General features: G+C 41.3%; 1 protein-coding gene and 1 pseudogene across 4 annotated transcripts in view; both read right to left on the bottom strand.

Moving 5' to 3' along the window:
- Positions 1-17,500, bottom strand: part of LOC106881618 (mitofusin-2) — a 53,121-nt gene that overhangs the window by 24,328 nt on the left and 11,293 nt on the right. For all 4 annotated transcript variants that reach the window (XR_016238509.1, XR_008266864.2, XM_014932082.3 and 1 more), the window contains exons 2-10: positions 15,168-15,378; positions 14,052-14,181; positions 13,051-13,213; positions 12,355-12,476; positions 10,740-10,848; positions 7,951-8,055; positions 5,120-5,273; positions 4,055-4,122; positions 3,154-3,275 (exon numbers count right to left, since the gene is read on the bottom strand). Coding sequence is in view for 2 of the 4 variants with exons in the window: in XM_014932082.3 (XP_014787568.1) it covers positions 3,154-3,275; positions 4,055-4,122; positions 5,120-5,273; positions 7,951-8,055; positions 10,740-10,848; positions 12,355-12,476; positions 13,051-13,213; positions 14,052-14,181; positions 15,168-15,357 (1,163 nt within the window). In the remaining 2 variants the exon portion in view is untranslated. The remainder of the gene's footprint in view (positions 1-3,153; positions 3,276-4,054; positions 4,123-5,119; positions 5,274-7,950; positions 8,056-10,739; positions 10,849-12,354; positions 12,477-13,050; positions 13,214-14,051; positions 14,182-15,167; positions 15,379-17,500) is intronic.
- On the bottom strand, positions 5,430-5,548 carry LOC128250942 (5S ribosomal RNA; annotated as a pseudogene).

Here is a 17,500-nt window from a genome sequence, read left to right as displayed (position 1 = left end):
TCCTCTCGTACTCAAGTGACCCTCACCCCGCACTCTGGTAAATTCCCTCATTGATTTGTTGAGAATAAAGTAATAACAGTTGTTGGTTCTAGTAAGGAAGAGACACATACATGGCAACACCAGGAATAAATACTTCAGAACTCCAATTGGAGTTCTGGATTAAAATCTTGTCCAGGTTCATCAAAATACCAGTCATATGCTGTGGCCACTACAAACTCATTTTTTGTAATTACATTGCAAGTAAAAAAAAAAAAAGGTCGTTAGAAAACTGAAACGAATGGCATCCTAATTGACATTATTATCACAACCACCATCATCATCACAATAACCATCACCATCTCAATCACAACAGCCATCACCGTTACAACCATTAACATCTCAACCACCGAGGAGGAGACCTCCTTCGGTCATGGCTGACCAGGGGATTGCACTTAGAAAGTTACCCTCCCAGGCAGAAGTCCGGGCAAGGTTGTTTATGGAAGACCAGCAGTTACCCATGCATACCAGCCTCCCCTCTCCGCACCACCGATGTTATCTAAGGGAAAAGGCAAAGGGGCCGATGCAGCTTGGCACCAGAGATGTTGCAACTCATTTCTACAGCTGAGTGAACTGGAGCAACGTGAAACAAAGTGTCTTGCTCAAGAACACAACACGCAGCCCGGTCCGGGAATCGAACTCCCAACCTCAAGATTGTAAGCTTGATGCTGTAACCACTGAGCCATGCGCCTTCACTTCATCTCAACCACCACCACCACCACCACCAACACCACAATAAACATTGCTATTGTCACAATGGTAACAACCAACATCACAATCACAACAAATATCATCATCATCATCGCAACAAGCACTGTAATCATAACAAGCAATCATCATCACCATCACTACCCTCAACCTCACAACTGTCACCTTTTGTCAGCACCACAACTGCTGTCATCATCACACTCACAACAACCATCATCATCATCAACAATACAAATAGAAATAAAATATTCAACAATATATACAGAAGCAAAACTACATATTGCAATGTTAGGGGGGGGGTCCAGGGATTCATTGATGAAGGATGGATTATGATGCTATTAGGGAGGAAGACTGATGTCAATACAAGGGGGTAGGGGGTAGGGACACATGCAGCATCACAGAAATATCCGGAAGAAGTTTATTCTGGCATTATTACTACTACTACAACTACTACTACTATTACCATTATTATTATTATTATTATATCACCTTAATATTGATTTCAAATTCTGGCACAAAGCCAGCAATTTTGGGGGAGGGGTTATGTTGATTATATTGACCCCAGTGTTTGTATCTGATACTTATGTTATTCAATCAACTGTGGAAGGACGAAAGGTAAAGTTGACCTCAGTGGAGTTTGAACTCAGAATGTGAAAACGGACAAAATGCCACTAAGTCATTTGCCCAGCGTGCTAACGATTCTGCCAGCTCAATGCCTTACAGAATAATAATAATAATAATAATAATAATCCTTCACAAGGCCTGAAATTTGGGGGAAAAGGGAATAGTCGATTACATTAACCCCCACTGTTTAACTGGTCCTCATTTTATCAACCCTGAAATTATGACAAACAAAGTTGAGCTTGGTGGAATTTGAACTCAAATGAACGAAATGCAACTAACCATTTCACCTGGTATGCTAACGATTCTGCCAGCTCGTCACCTTAATAATAATAATAATAATAATAATGAAACTAAGAAAAAGAAGCCAGTTCCCCTAAATTAACCAAAATAAAAAGACCAACTGATATTTTCTACATATTGTGTAGAATTTACTACTTAAGTTAGAATACTTGTGGGGTTGGAGGATGAGCTATGGCCATGTGGTGGCATTAATGGCAAATGAAATGAAAATAAAGGCAAACCTGATGAAGAATGCTTTCTGGTCCAGCAAAGAGCTTTGATAAATAATGTCTGTGAGTGTGTGTATACGTGTGTGTGTGTGTGCGCAACAGAGCGCTAATGTTTTGAGGGAAAAGTTGGGCATAAGAGGAATTCGATGCAGTAAGAGAAGAGACTGCACTGGTTAGGTCATGTGATCCATATGGCAGTTGATAGTTGCATCCAGTGGTGCCAATCAAAGTGGCTGGGACTTGTGGAAGAGGGAGACCCAGGAAGACATGGGATGAAATACTGAAGGACAATATCAAGACATTGAGCCTTACAAAGGAGATGGTTAAGGACTGAGACATCTGGTGCCCTGCCGTTCTAAAGAAGTCCTGTCCACCATGGAAGAGCAGATACTGGTGCTGGTGCCAGTTAAAAGCACTCTATGGAGTGGTTGGTGTTAGGAAGGGCATCCAGCTGTAGAAACCATACCAGATCAGACTGGAGCCTGGTGGAGTTTTCCAGCTTTGGTCACACTGTCGAGTCCATGCCAACATGGACAACAGATGTTAACTGTTGATGATGATGACATATATATGGCCTTCGTGCGGGTGGCACGTAAAAGCACCCACTACACTCTCTGAGTGGTTGGCGTTAGGAAGGGCATCCAGCTGTAGAAACTCTGCCAAATCAGATTGGAGGCTGGTGTAGCCATCTGGTTTCACCAGTCCTCAGTCAAATCGTCCAACCCATGCTAGCATGGAAAGCGGACATTAAACGATGATGATGATATATATATATATATTCCTTTGTACCTCTGTAATTCAAAGTTCTAGCCATGTTAAATCCTGTGTTGTACTGATTCTGCTTGAGGATTACAGCAAGTATGCGTGTCTATGGAATACTCAGCTACTTTCAGAGTAAGGTTGCTTGACTGAATGACCAAAACTAACATAGAAACCATTACCATCAAATGGAAGCAGCTAGCAGAATCAGTAGAGCATTGAACAAAATACCTTGTTCTATTTGATTTACCTCCCTTTAAGTTCTATTTATCAAGTTCCGCCGTAATTTGTTGAAACTGACATGAGATGCGTGTGCATGCATGCATGAATGTGTGTCCGTCCCTTCCTTGAAGAAATTAGCTGGGGACCAGAACAGCTCCTTCCTACCTTCCATTGGTCAAGCGTTAATCTAGACAAATCTATGCAGAGAAGGGATGAGTGCACAGCACACAACGTGCATACACTGCACACAACTGAAAGAGAAGAAGAAGAAGAAGTAAGTGCCGACAGTGTAGACCTGCGTTGGAGACTTCTTTGATGCACATCTTCCATTACGGTGCGCAAGTTACTGCTGATGTGTTTACCACGTTCTGTGTGTAATTCAAACTTTGTCTTCACAGCAGACTTGGAGATACATTCCTAAAAGAGAGAGAGAGAAATAGAGAGTTAGTGAATGGGAGAGGCAGAGAGGGTGCTAATGAGTGGCTGAGAAAGAGGAAGAGAGAGAGTGAGTGTCTCTTAACAATAACTTATTTATCTATCTTTTGGCAAATATAATTCTCGTCAGCAGTTTTCTGTTCTATGCTGACACTAACTTAGCTACCTGTCTGTCTATCAACAAATAGAATCCTCGTTAGCCATCTTATATTCTACTGTGTTTTCCCTTTGAATATGATGAATCATAGACTGGGAATCGGAGTGTTCATTTCAGAATTATTATAAGAGTCCTATTTCATGTACAGTTGCATTTATTTTTTTGCTCTTTTTTTATTTTATTTGTTTTTTTCACTATTAAATATATTTAAGGGTCTATTACTTAATTGCAAAAATAAACACATTTTTTAGATTTAGCTCAAAAGAGTTTATAATCGTTTTGTTTTCATAGCAATCATGCCAAAGAGAAATCTCGATGTCGAGACGGACACAGAAGAAATATTGAACATGAGATCACAATGTTATCCCCTGAACAGGAACACCAACCCATTACAGGGTATACTCATTCAGTCGAGTGGGGCTTGAGTAATGTGAAATGAAGTGTATTGCTCAAGGAAACAACACAGCCTGGTCAGGGAATTGAACCAGGGTTTTGTGACCACAGGTGCAACAGTTAAACCACTGGGTTAGTATCAATGCTAAGTAAAAAGACAAAAAAAAACGGGAAATAAAAAAGTAGAAAAGGGGCAATGTATTGACCGTACCTCAAATGTTCGTTCAAAGTTTGCAAATTCAAATAAACGAACTTGAAAACCTTCCTGTAAGGCACCAACTAAAAACAGAAAAAACGAAAAAAGAAAAAGAAAAAAAGTGAGAGAGAAAAGAGTTTAGATTTTATGATTACATTTTGGATTTATGAGGAAAACAAACATTTGCAAATCAGGGCAGGTATAGCAACTATGTCGTTATGAGTTCAATCCCAATGCAGGACATCTTGGGTAAATGTCTTCTACTATAACACAGGGCCAACCAATGCCTTGAGGGAATTTGGTGGATGGAAACTGCGAGGAAGCCTATCATGTGTGTGTGTGTGTGTGTGTGTGCGTGTGTGCGTGCCCATATCAGCTTCACACATGCAAGTGTGCTAGGTCAGTGTTGTCTCCGTTGCCACCAAGCCCTCCAGCCAAGAAAGGGCATCCAAACACAGAAACTCTAACTGAAACAAATCCCAACGCCACCATTGACGGGGGTGGTGTTGGGGAATTACAAAGATGCAATGTTTGTGGCTTGAATATCTTCGATCATAGGCTTGTTTAATAAGGGGCTGAGCTGGCGGGGTTAGGATTAGGGTTAGGGTTAGGATTAGGATTAGGGTTCAGCAAGAGTAACAGAAAATATCTGCTGCAAAGACATTCGTTCAGACCGTTTGGATTTATTTCATGAAAAGACAACAGAACTACTTTCCTACCTGTTGTTCTGGAACCATAGATAATCATCGGTGTCATTATGCTTGTGTGGGGGGCTTAATGAGATTTGTTGAATTAGAATGTCTGTGGTTGGATGCCCTTCCTGTCATCAACCCCCACTTGTCTGGCCATGCAGAAATGTGTTGCTTGGAGACATGTTTTTCATGGTAAACCGTAAATGAAGGACGTTGCTTGTATGACAGTGACACTCATTTACAACTGTCAAACAACACCTGGTATCCAATCGTTAGGGACAGGTAGTTGACATAAAGGTTATCAAAGCCCCCCACCCCTATCCACTAGGCATGCCATAGTTATGGAGAGGTAGGCATGGCTAAAGGTGACAATCAAAGAAAGACTTACCTGGTGTTGGCGTTCCTTTATCTTCATGTAACCGGGACATTAAGGCTTCTCGTGCCGACACAAAGAACACACGGGTTTCAGCGTCTTCTGGTCGCACTACATTCAGTTCCTTACCAAGAAATTGGACATTGCGTTCCATGTGTTGTTTTCTGACCTGAAACACAAACAGAGAAAAAAAACTGAAACACAAACGAAAAGAAAAAACATTCAATGATTACAACCCAGACATACACATATATTCTTTTATTCTTTCATTTGTTTCCATCATTTGACTGTGGCCATGATGGAGCACCGCCTGTAGAATGTGAGATGCTTATAGCACCTAGGTTTCCCAAGCGGTCACTCATCTAAGTACTCACTAGGCTCAACATTGCTTAACTTTGATGGTCGGACGAGAACTGGTGCATTCAATGTGATATGTCCATAAGCATATATGCATGCCATTTATTTAAAGGCCAACAGCTCACTCACTCATACTTGTATACACACACACAATATGTCATTGAATTGTCATCATCATTATCATGTCACCTTTTCTATGCCAGCATGGGTCAGACGGAATATGTTGAGGCAGATTTTCTACAGCAGGATGCTCTTCCTGTTGTCAACCCTCACAGGTTATTTTTCCATGACCAGACACAGAAGGTTGGATATGAAGAACACCAACTATCACAGAATATCAAGACAAGGAAACACACACACACACACAACAGGTATCCACAGTTTCTGCCTTCCAGATCCACTCACAAGGCTTCGGTTAGTCTATAAATTGGTAGAATAAGTAGAAGACTTAAAAAGTAAACGCTGGGGTCAATTTGATTGACACTCACACACACACAAACACACATTAACATATACACAGGAAGGAGCTTCTATTCTGTTTCCATTTACAACTTCTACTCAGATGACATGAATTGACTTGAAGAAACAGTTAAAGGCATTTGGTAAAAATGGCATGTAGTGGAACTGACCCCTGCGTGGTTGCATAGCCAATTTCCTGCCAACATAACTATGCTTTAGTCTATGTCAGTCTGTTTGTCACTGTATGTATGTATGTATGTATGTATATAAGTATGTATTATGTAAATATGCATATGTGTGTGTGTGTGTATGTATGTAAATAGCTGTATATATATGTGTGCATAATAGAAGACATTTGCCCAAGGTGCCTTGTAGGAATGAACCTGAAACAATGTGGCTGGGAAGCAAACTTCTTAACCACACAGCCACACTCATGCCTGTCTGTGTGTGTATTTGTATTTATTTTCATTAAGTGTTTGCTTTTACAAAACTCAAGACATTCACAAGATGTTCTTTATTTCTCCTGTTAATAAGTCACCTGCTCACTTTTTGCCTTTTGCAGCTGTGTGGAGTAAGAGATCTCTTTCAAACGTATTGACCCCTTTATAGCTTTACAGTAGGAAGTAGGAAAGCTGACAAATCCCAATCCCCTTCAGGTAGATGGCCCTGCTCGATCTGTAGAAAAGGTGTAGGTAGAAACTTCATACGAAGTACTCAGTGTAAGCTATGGACACATAAAAGGTGCAGCAATATCAAAGGAAGGTTAACCGGGAAAATAGTTTTTGTGTGTGACATGCACAGGAGCAATAAACATTGAAGATGTACAGAAAACAGATTCCATCACATGCCAGGGGAAGAAACTAGAAGTAATTAATAGCCTCTACTACCTAAGCGACCAAGTCTGTAGTGGGGATGGTTGCTCTGAGAGTGTAGTGGCCAGAATACGAATAGCCTGGGTAAAGTTCAGGGAGTTCCTACCTCTGCTAGCAACTAAGGGTGATAGGTAGACTGTATAATGCATGTGTGTGAACTGCCATGCTACATGGCAGTGAAACATGGGCCATGACTGCTGAGGACATGCGTATGCTTGAAAGAAATGAAGCTAGTATGATCAGCTGGATGTGTAATGTCAGTGTGCACACATGACGGAGTGTGAATGCCCTGAGAGAAAAGTTGGACATAAGAAGCATCAGATGTGATGTGCAAGAGAGACAACGGTGCTGGTATGGCCATGTGTTACATATGGATGAGGACAGCTGTGTGAGGAAGTGCCACTACCTAACTGTGGAGGGAACCTGTGGAAGAGGTAGAGCCAGGAAGACATGGGATGAGGTGGTGAAGCACAACCTTCAAACATTGGGCTTCAAAGAGGCAATGACAGGAGACCAGGACCTTTGGAAATATGCTGTGATTGAGAAGACCTGACAACTAAAGTGAGATTGCAGCCATGGCTGATGCCAGTGTTGCATGTCCAGCCCATTTAAGAGTACCCTTGATGCGTTGGACAATATGATATGCTTAAGAAGACCTGTTGAGTCAAGTAAAACCAAAATCATAGCTGTGGCCAGTGCCCGCTGACTGGCTCCCGTGTTGGTGGCACGTAAAAGCACCAGCCGAACGTGGTCGATGCCAGGTCTGCATGACTAGCTCCTGTGCCAGTGGCATGTAAAAACATCATCTGAACATGGCTGATGACAGTGCCTCCTGACTGGCTCCCGTGCCAGTGGCAGTAAAAAGCATTATCTGAACGTGCTTGATGCCAGGGCTGCCTGACTGGCTCCCGTGCTGGTGGCACGTAAAAACCACCCACTACACTCTCTGAGTGGTTGGCATTCGAAACAACATCCAGCTGTAGAAACATTGCCAGATCAGATTGGAACCTGGTGCAGCCTTCTGGCTTTTCAGACCTCAGTCAAACCGTCCAACCCATGCCAGCATAGAACGGACGTTAAACGATGATGATGAAAGGTGAAATATCCACACAGACGTGCATATATTTCTACACACACACATATATAAAAAACACCTACTGCTTCAATATCTTCTTCAATAGCCGAAACATCCCATCTGTTTTGTAAGATAAAGATATTTGGTTTAGAGAGTTTAGAGCTGACTTTGTGGAAAAAATTCTTTTCCTGAAATAAAAATCAAAAATAAATTTTTTAAAAAATGTCAATTCTTAGAACTGGATGATGATGATGATGATGATGATGATAGAAAGAATGGTAGTGTTGATGATGATGATTATAGATTATAAGCGAATGGGATGGCTGTGTGGTTAAGGAGCTCACTTTGCAGTCCTGTATTTTCAGGGCCAGTCCCATTGCTTGGTTCCTTGGGCAAGTATCTTCAATTATAGCCCTGGGCCAACCAATGCCTTTGTGAGTAAATTTGGTTGAGGGAAGCTGTGTGGAAGTCCATCAAAGTGCAATACATTCATGTTTATGTGTGTGTGTGTACACACATGCTTTTGTGTTTGTGACTTAGCGGTCAACCAAAAAAACTGATGCGATAAGTACCAGACATGAAGAGTGGGGGTCAATGTATTCCACTAAGCCCCTTCAAGGTGGTGCCTCAGCATGGTCACAGTCCTACGACTAAAACAAGATAAAATATGATGATGATGATGCTGGTGATGAATGTGATGGCTATAAGCTATGATGATGATGATGATTACAATGGCAGCGATAGTCATAAGGATGGTGACGATAACGAAAAGTAATAACGAAGATAATAAAAAGGACGACGATGACTGAGATGAAAATGATGGAAATAGGTGTAACGTAGAAAGAGTAGCTGATATGAGGGAGGGAGGGAGAGAGTGATAAGTACAAGAATGGTATAAAGAAGACATAGTAATGGTGTGAGTGTTGAGAGCAGAAGCAGTAGTTTAGCCCCTGGTCTGCCACGATCCAGCTGAGACATGATCAAAGAGGCATTCCAGTGGTGACATTCCTGTCTTTATGGATATCAGTACATATTGTGTGTGGGTATGTTGCATCTATAGAAATCCACACCTTACAAGATAGCAATCTGGGAGTCGCACCAATAGATTCCTCATGGTCGAAAATGCCCGGAATCGGCCATTTATTATTATTATTTTTTTTTTTTTTTTTCGCTTCCTAAGAGCTGAATTTTTGCATTAAAAATCATTTTAAACCATAACTTGTAACAATTTTTAAGTGGGAGAAATACACCAGCATTTGCAAACACGAGTTAAGTCCCCTTCTAGCGACGGTGTAAAGAGAGAGTGAGAGAGAGATAAAGAGAGTGAGAGAGAGAGAGAGAGAGATAAAGAGAGAGAGAGAGAGAAAGAGAGAGATAAAGTGAGAGAAAGAGAGAACAGAGAGAGTGAGAGAAAGAGAGAGAGAGAGAACAGATTTTTTAAAATTTCGTCTTTTTTTGGCGAGTGATCAATATAAAACGATTTGCTGAATATCCGTTGCTCTCCTCATGGCTGGTCGTGCGTGAACATGGGGGACTGTAGACACGCTCCTTCGCAAACGATCAGCCTTTTTTTTGTAAACAATGTTACGAAACTGTCCACGTTTTTTTTGCAGCGTCCTGCACCCAGATATGCATCTATATATACAGGTAGATGTAGGTATGTACATACATGCACGTATATACGCATAAATGCATGTACGTATATACGCATATATTCATATGCTTTCGGTGCAAATGGATTTCTTATACGACGCCGTATTTTACAATCATTTAAATAATAATAATAATGGTATTTTTATAAACATTGAAGTTTATGGCGTTCACTGTACAATGACTAACGAAAATAGTCTAATAACGAGGCATATAAGCACTCGGCAGAAAAAAAACAAAGCTTTCCTATCTGTGTGTGACGGTAACACACTCATGTTAATAAAGGGATGTATGTATGTATATATATATATATATGCATGCTTACTATAGCCTCAGGCTGACCAAAATCTTGTGAATGGATTTCGTACACGGAAACTGAAAGAAGACTGTCGTATATATGTGTATATTTGTGTATGTGTGTTCCTGTGTCTTGTGTTTGTACCCCCACCATTGCTTGACAACTGATGTTGCTGTGTTTACATTCCCGTAACTTAGCGGTTTGGTAAAAGGCACTGACAGAATGGGTACTAGGCTTACAAAGAATAAATCCTGTGGTTGATTTCTTCGACCAACGACGGTGCTCCACCATGGCCGCAGTCACATGACTGAAACAAGTAAAGCAATAAAAATCTATGCCATTTTAACCCCGAGCAAGGCCGAGTATCTCTGCTAGTCTTATCTAAGACAACACTGTACAAAGTGTCCAGCTTTTTTTTTTTTTTAATATGGTAGTATGGGATTTTAAGGAAATTTGGCTGCTATTTCTAGCAAAGTCAACTGATCACGTAGAGGACCCCTTGATGAGTCTTATGAGAGTAGGTGAGGGGGGAGCAGTGGTGACAAGAATCAGGAGTAGCAGGGTGAGATATAAAGTACTGAGCAGTGGTAGGGAGGAGTGGCAGTGTGAGAGAGAGAGAGAGAGAGAGAGAGAGAGAGAGAGAAAGCAAAGGGGAGTCAATGGTGAAGAGTAGCGGGATGAGAGATAAGATAGAGAAAAGTGGTAAGGTGGGAAGAGAGACTGGCGAGGAGTATTAGGGTGAGAGACAAGGTGGGGAGGAGTTGTGGGAGGTGACAAGAAGAATCAGAAGCAGTGGGATGAGAAAGTAGGGAGGAGAGGTAAAGTGGGAGGAGTAACAAAGTGAAAGAGAAAGCATAGAAGAGTGATAAGGTGGGAGGAGAGAATGATGAGGAGTAATGATTGAGTGAAAGGGAGAGTACTTACAGTTTGCATGAGGGTTGATTCAGCATTGGCAACCAGAACGAAGACATCTGCATCCAAACAGTGAGCATCAATCCAGTTGTCAAGATCAGGGGACACATCAATGCCAGGGCTGAGAGAGAGAGAGAGAGAGAGAGAGAGAGAGAGAAAATTGAACACACAGCAATAAACCATCACCATTTTCACAATCTGCTCTGCTGCCATGGCTTGCAAAGTGATGTTTTGAGGTTTTGGCTGCTATATTTTAGCCACCCCTTATCACACGTGGGGATGCAGTATTTATCAGAGTGTTTATCCCGGTTTTAAAAAATTGTGACACGCTGTCTGTGTCGGAAGGGACATGGCTGTGCAGTCAAGCAGCTCACTGTCCAGCCGTAAGGTTTCAAGTCCAGTCTCACTGCACAACACATTGGGCAAGTGTCTTCTACCATGGCCCAGGGCCAACCAATGAATTGTGAGGGAATTTCGTATGCAGAAACTGTAAGGAAACCCATCATGCGCATGTGTGTGTGTTAATGTTTGTCCCCACTCCACTGTTGGTTCGTTTACATTCTTATAACAACAAAAAAGACCGATAGAATAAGTACCAGATTTAGAAAAAACAAGTACAAGGGTTGACTGAAGCCCTTCACGGTTGTGCTCCAGCATGACCGCAGTCCAGTGAGTGAAACAAGTAAAAGAAAAAAGATAGGATGGATGGACACACACACACACACACACATTGTATGGTTAAGAAGTTTGCTTCTCAATTCTTCTGCTCTGGTTTCAATCCCACTATACGGCACCTTCGATGACTGCCTTCTGTTCTACTAGGGCCCTGGCTGGCACCTCCAAAGCCATATTATGCTTTTAGTCCCTTACTTGTTTCAGTCATGCTGGAGCACTGCTTTAAGTTTTAGCTGAACATATAGACTCCAGGACTTATTTTTTAAGCCTAGTACTTACCCTATTGGTCTTTTTTGCCGAACCGCTAAGTTATGGGGATGTAAACACACCAACACCGGTTGTTAAGCAGTGATGGGAGGGGGACAAACACAGACACAAATATACATATGACAGGTTTCTTTCAGTTTCCGTCTACCAAATCCACTCACAAGGCTTTGGTCAGCCCGTGGCTATAGTAGAAGACACTTGCCCAAGGTGCCATGAAGTGGGACTGAACCCGGAACCACGTGGTTGGGAAGCAAGCTTCTTACTACACAGCCACTCCTGGACATAATATATGTTAGAAAATATAATAATATATTTTGAAATGATTTAACAACAATAATATATTTTGAAATGATTTAACAACAATAATATATTTTGGAACTAATTAACTGCAATGTAAAAGGAATAATGCATTTTCTCCTTTTTATAATAATATATATACATACACACACACACGTAATGTTATAGTCAGTATTCAGCCACTGTTGTTGGCATTCTTGTCTCAACTTTTCCACTAATTTTCCACATTTCACAATGTTTTCTAGTGTCACAGACAACAATCCGAGAATGGAAAGACCCCTCACACCCCCCACACAGAAAATGGAAGAAACCCTGGCACCAAGCATAGAGAAATGGCAGGACTTCCTGCACCGGGGATACAAAAAGTTGCTTTCTTTCTTTCTCTTACCTGTCAACTAGGATTACATCTTCTTTGAGCAGGCGGCACTTGTCTTTTGGCCAAAGAATCCGTATGCACGCATTTGAATCAAGCTTTAAGTTGCTGAGGGCGTGGGCCAATTGCTTGATGTCCTGAGGAGAGAAAGAGAGAGTAAAGTAACCAGTGAGGACTTCCAAAATATGATCTTGGGAACCTGTTCTGTTTATAACAAAAAGACACAACAATGAGAAATAGTTGGAGAGAGAGTGAGAGGAGTGGAAGAGTGAGGAGGAGGAGGAGAGTGAAAAAGAAAAAAAGGGACAGTGAGAGAGAGTGAGAAAAGGAGCAAGTGAGAGAGGGAGTGAAAGAGAGAGCGCAGGAGCGAATGAAAGAGCAGGAGCGAGTGAATTGAGAGCGGGAGCGAGAGAGGAAGCAAGTGAGTGAGAGTGGGAGTGAGTGAGTGAGAGTGAAAGTGAGTGAGCGGGAGCGAGTGAGAGTGGGAGTGAGTGAGTGAGAGTGGGAGTGAGTGAGTGAGAGTGAAAGTGAGTGAGTGAGAGCGGGAGCGAGTGAGAGTGGGAGTGAGTGAGTGAGCGTGGGAGCGAGTGAGTGAGAGCGGGAGCGAGTGAGTGAGAGCGGGAGCGAGTGAGTGAGAGTGGGAGTGAGTGAGTGAGAGCAGGAGTGAGTGAGTGAGAGAGAGAAAGAGAGGTAGGCAGTGTATAGACTTACATTGATACTCTTGGGCGTGTCTGAGTCGGCAGTGAGTAAGACAGCCTCGTTGGAGTCAGACCCTTCGACCTGGAGGAAACAGTTTGTGGTGTGCCCTATACCACTTGGCAGTATCTTGTCCCTCAACATAGCATTTATCACAGTACTTTTACCGTTTGATGTCCTGGCATAGAGGAAACACAACAACATCAGCAACAACATAGTAACACACCATTAAGTACTACAATAATTTGTTATATAAGTACCAGTGATATCATGAGGTTGATAAGTAACTGACTAAACTCCCTCACCACCATACACCAAAAAACAAAAAACATATTTAGTAACCTGATAGGTAGAGGCAGAGCTAAACATATAAAGTCCCTAATTACAATTAGTGTAACACACAGGGATGAAAGACAATAAGGGAGATTTCCTTCAGGGTTTTTTGATTCCTAGAAATAGCAGCTCCCCCACCACAAATTGTCAGTCATTATTTTAAGTAATAGAAGGACATATTGGATAGGTGCAGGCATGGCTGTGTGGTTGAGAAGCTTGCTTCCCAATCATGTGATCTTGGGTTCAGTCCTACTGCATGGCACCTTGGGTAAATGTCTCCTGACTACTAATGCTCCAGACTGACCAAAGCCTTGCAAGAAGATTTGATAAACGGAAACTGAAAGAAGCCTGTCATGTGTGTGTGTGTGTGTGTGTGTGTGTGCATCACACACTGTAAAGTGATTGACATTAGAAAGAGCAGCACAAGTGCCTTTCTCCATTTTTATCCTTTAAATAGACATTAAAACAATGATGATGATGATGATGATGATGAAGACAGAGACCGGTAGACGATGTTTGTCCCAGATACTGAAAGAATGACTGAAGTAAAGACAATATTCGGAACACTTCTGATCATAATTTTGTCCACCAGTCAGAATGAAACCTAGGGCTAAACAGTAATAACAACAGCCACACACACACACATATATATATATATATACGTACAAAACAGACTGACTTACCGACCAAAAAAGACCACTTTCATGTGATCCCTGGATAACACTTCTACAATTCCATCCACTTTCTGCTTGAACCCTTTCACTCTTTCTGCATAATCATCTGTTACGAGATCTTGAGCAACTTTCAAGGTTTCTGAAAATAATATGCGACATATAGGAGAGGGAGAGAGATAGAGAGGGAATGGGGGGAACGTGTGTGTTTGTGTGTGTGTGTGTGCACTGGTCTTGACATCACGTGAAGATTGTAAACCAGCATCACTGTCACAGAAATTTTGATACATTCTTAGATTCCTTTAACCCTTTTGATACCATATTTTTGCTGAAATACAAAGCTTTATTATAATTAATCTTCAAAATAATGACATAATCAGGAAAATATATTTGTCATTATTAAGTTGGTGGTTGGAATGTAAATTAACAGGAAAATTTGATTGGTTTTAATTTAGTTCACTCTCCAGCCTTTTAGCATTGAGATTGTCATATTTGGTACTTATTTATCTGCATTATAGAGGTTTTCAATCTAGTTTGGATTCTTTGCTATCAAATTTGATGGCAAAGAATTTGGAGAATTTGATGGCTAAGAAAGCAGAGACATACAGGGTGGACCAAAAGTCACACACCATAACATTTGACATTTCATTCCTATTACACTATTATTATTATTATTATTATTATTGAGAGAGCAGCATATGTCATCAAAGTGACACTGGGGTACAAATATACGAAGCCCAGTATATTCCTCGTGACTACCCATCTGATAAGGATACACCATGCACAGGCATCACAACCATATATGTGGTGACATAGCGATCTCATATCAAGATAAACAACACATGACCTTGTCGGTGGGGCCCAGTTGGAATTTTCTTCAGGTCAAACAGTCCACGTGTTCATCATTATTTTATTTATTTTATTCAATTTTAGAAAAACTGAAGCAGGTCTTTGGACATTTCCATTTCCAGAGCGTATCCGAACTTATTTTGTGCTTTGGCTTTTGGTCCACCTTTGTAGAATAATTATGTCCCTGACAACATGGTTGCAGAAACACCTTCTGGGCTCCTCTGGACCAGGTCTGACTCAGGGGTAGAGGAGCAGATGAAGACGTGAAATGATAAATACCTTGAACAAAGGAATCACATTCATAAATGTACTCCCCAATCTCTCTGAAGATGTCATTGATGCGTTTCTTGGCTTGGCCAAAAAGTTTCAACGGGGAGGGGGCTGAGGAGTGTCCGTTGCCGAGGTTACGGGAATCGTGTTTGTCACTTAGGTTCAACATGTCCAGTCTTCCCAGCAAACGTCCTGACATGTTCAGCTCACAGGGTTTTACCTGACGGAAGACAACAAAAACAAAAAAACATAAATTACAATAAATTTAAAAACAAAATATACAAACAACCATTGTTTCTAACATAGGACCAAAAGCCAACTATTTTGAGAAGCGAGGGTTGATCCTGATAGTTTAATAATAATAATAATAATAATAATAATGATCCCTTCCTCTTTAGGCAGAAAGCCAGAAATTGTTTTAGGGGCGGAAGCTAGTCAATTAAGTGTTAACGATTCTGTCAGCTCACTGCCTTAAATGACGAGAATAATGATAATGATAATTTTAGCAAGAGGCACAAGGCGTGGTGCCTCTTGCTGAAGGTGGAGGGGGCTACTCGATTACATCAACCTCGGTGCTTGGCTGCTATTTATTTTATGGACCCCGAGAGGATAAAAAGCAAAGTTGACCTTGGCAGCATTTGAACTCGGAATGTCTTGCTGTCTTAATAATAATAATCCTTTCTACTAAAAAGTAAAACTTTGCAGGAGGGGACTAGTTGATTACATCGACCCCAGTGTTTCACTGGTACTTAATCTATAGACCCCGAAAGGATGAAAAAGCTAAGTCGGCCTTAGCAGAATTTGAACTCAGAATGTAGCGAGACAAAATACCGCTAAGCATTTCACCCAGCTTGCTAACAATTCTGCCAGCTCACATCCTTAATAATAATAATAATAATAATCCTTTCTACTAAAGGCACAAGACCTGACATTTTGGGGGAGGGGCCCAGTTGATTCCATCGACCCCAGTGCATAACTGGTACTCATTTCATCAACCCGAAAGGATAAAAGGCAAAGTTAACCTTGGTGAAATAACGATTTCATTAATTTGACAACAGGATGAGGGGGTGGGGGACAAAGTGTGGAAATTTACATATAATGAAATGATAAAATAAATTATAAAAAGAAAAAGAGAGTATGTGTACATGAAGTACAGTGAAAAGGAAGGGAAACACATTATACGGAGGTGAACAAAAAAAAGGGGGGAATGATAAAGATGGAGTCCTCCTGATCCAGGATGACCTCTCCGGATAATCAAGGAACCTTACTATTCAAGATCTCCCTGAGCACTAGGGGCAAGTGTACCTCTCAATTCCCTTTCTCTGACTCAAAGGTCTACGCTTAGAGAGGTACCAGCCACTCTCGACATTTTTTGCAACTTTCAATAAACTCACTCGAGGACACCACTTCCCTCTCCATCCTCAATTTCCTTTCCAAGTGAAACGATGAGACTTCCTCTCCCAAAGAGGGATGTATCGGTCCTCATACCTTTCAGCCTCGTCCACCAGGCAAAGGAAAACTGAATTACTTGCCTGATTAAAGGTGGACAGTAGGGTAATCATCACTATGGACTTGGCCAATAGACAGATCTGTCCCACACGTGACAGCAGCTGACATAAACCCCGTAAGTCAGCAATAATAATAATAATAATAATAATAATCTCTTCTACTTTGGACACAAGGCCTGAAATTTTTTAGGGGAGGGAGGGAGCCGATTACACTGACCCCAATACTTGATAGGTATGTGATGGCCGAAATGCTGCTAAGTATTTCGTCCAGTGTGCTAACAATTCAACCAGCTTTTGGTTTTAATAATAATAATAGTAATTCTAATTTTGGCACACATACACACACATAGGTAGACATACATGCACAAACACACACACATTAAGTATAATTTCTAACACCCTTTCATACAGAAATTAGAGAGACACTTGGTCTACAGTCACTGATCACTACTTCTGTCACCATCACCACTACGACTGCGACACCTACTGCAGCAGTTGTTGTTGTTGTTGTTGTTGAGGCAAGGTGTCCTGTTACAGAAATGTGACATTTGGGGAAATGTCAAAGTCAAACAGATGCCCTGCCAACCAGGATGGGGGATAGAGATGTATGAAGTGAGACGAAAGTGGTGTGATGAGAGGGAGATGTACATTGAGAAATAGCAGCTAAATCTTGCCACTGCCTACTATTTATATAAAAATATAAAGATCAATTTGTGTTGCAAGATTCCTGAGGTGAAATCGTGTGTTGAAACCAATATTGTTCTATTTCAGGATGGTCACTTTTTTTTTGCCAAATAAACACACCATGCACTCTGTGCTTATTTGGCAAAAAAA

The sequence above is a fragment of the Octopus bimaculoides genome, chromosome 26, assembly GCF_046866305.1.
Source record: "Octopus bimaculoides isolate indiv1 chromosome 26, ASM4686630v1, whole genome shotgun sequence".
In the NCBI taxonomy this organism is placed as follows: Eukaryota; Metazoa; Mollusca; class Cephalopoda; order Octopoda; family Octopodidae; genus Octopus; species Octopus bimaculoides.
Note: the sequence above shows the minus strand (reverse complement) of the source record. Positions and strands in the feature narration are given on the sequence as shown.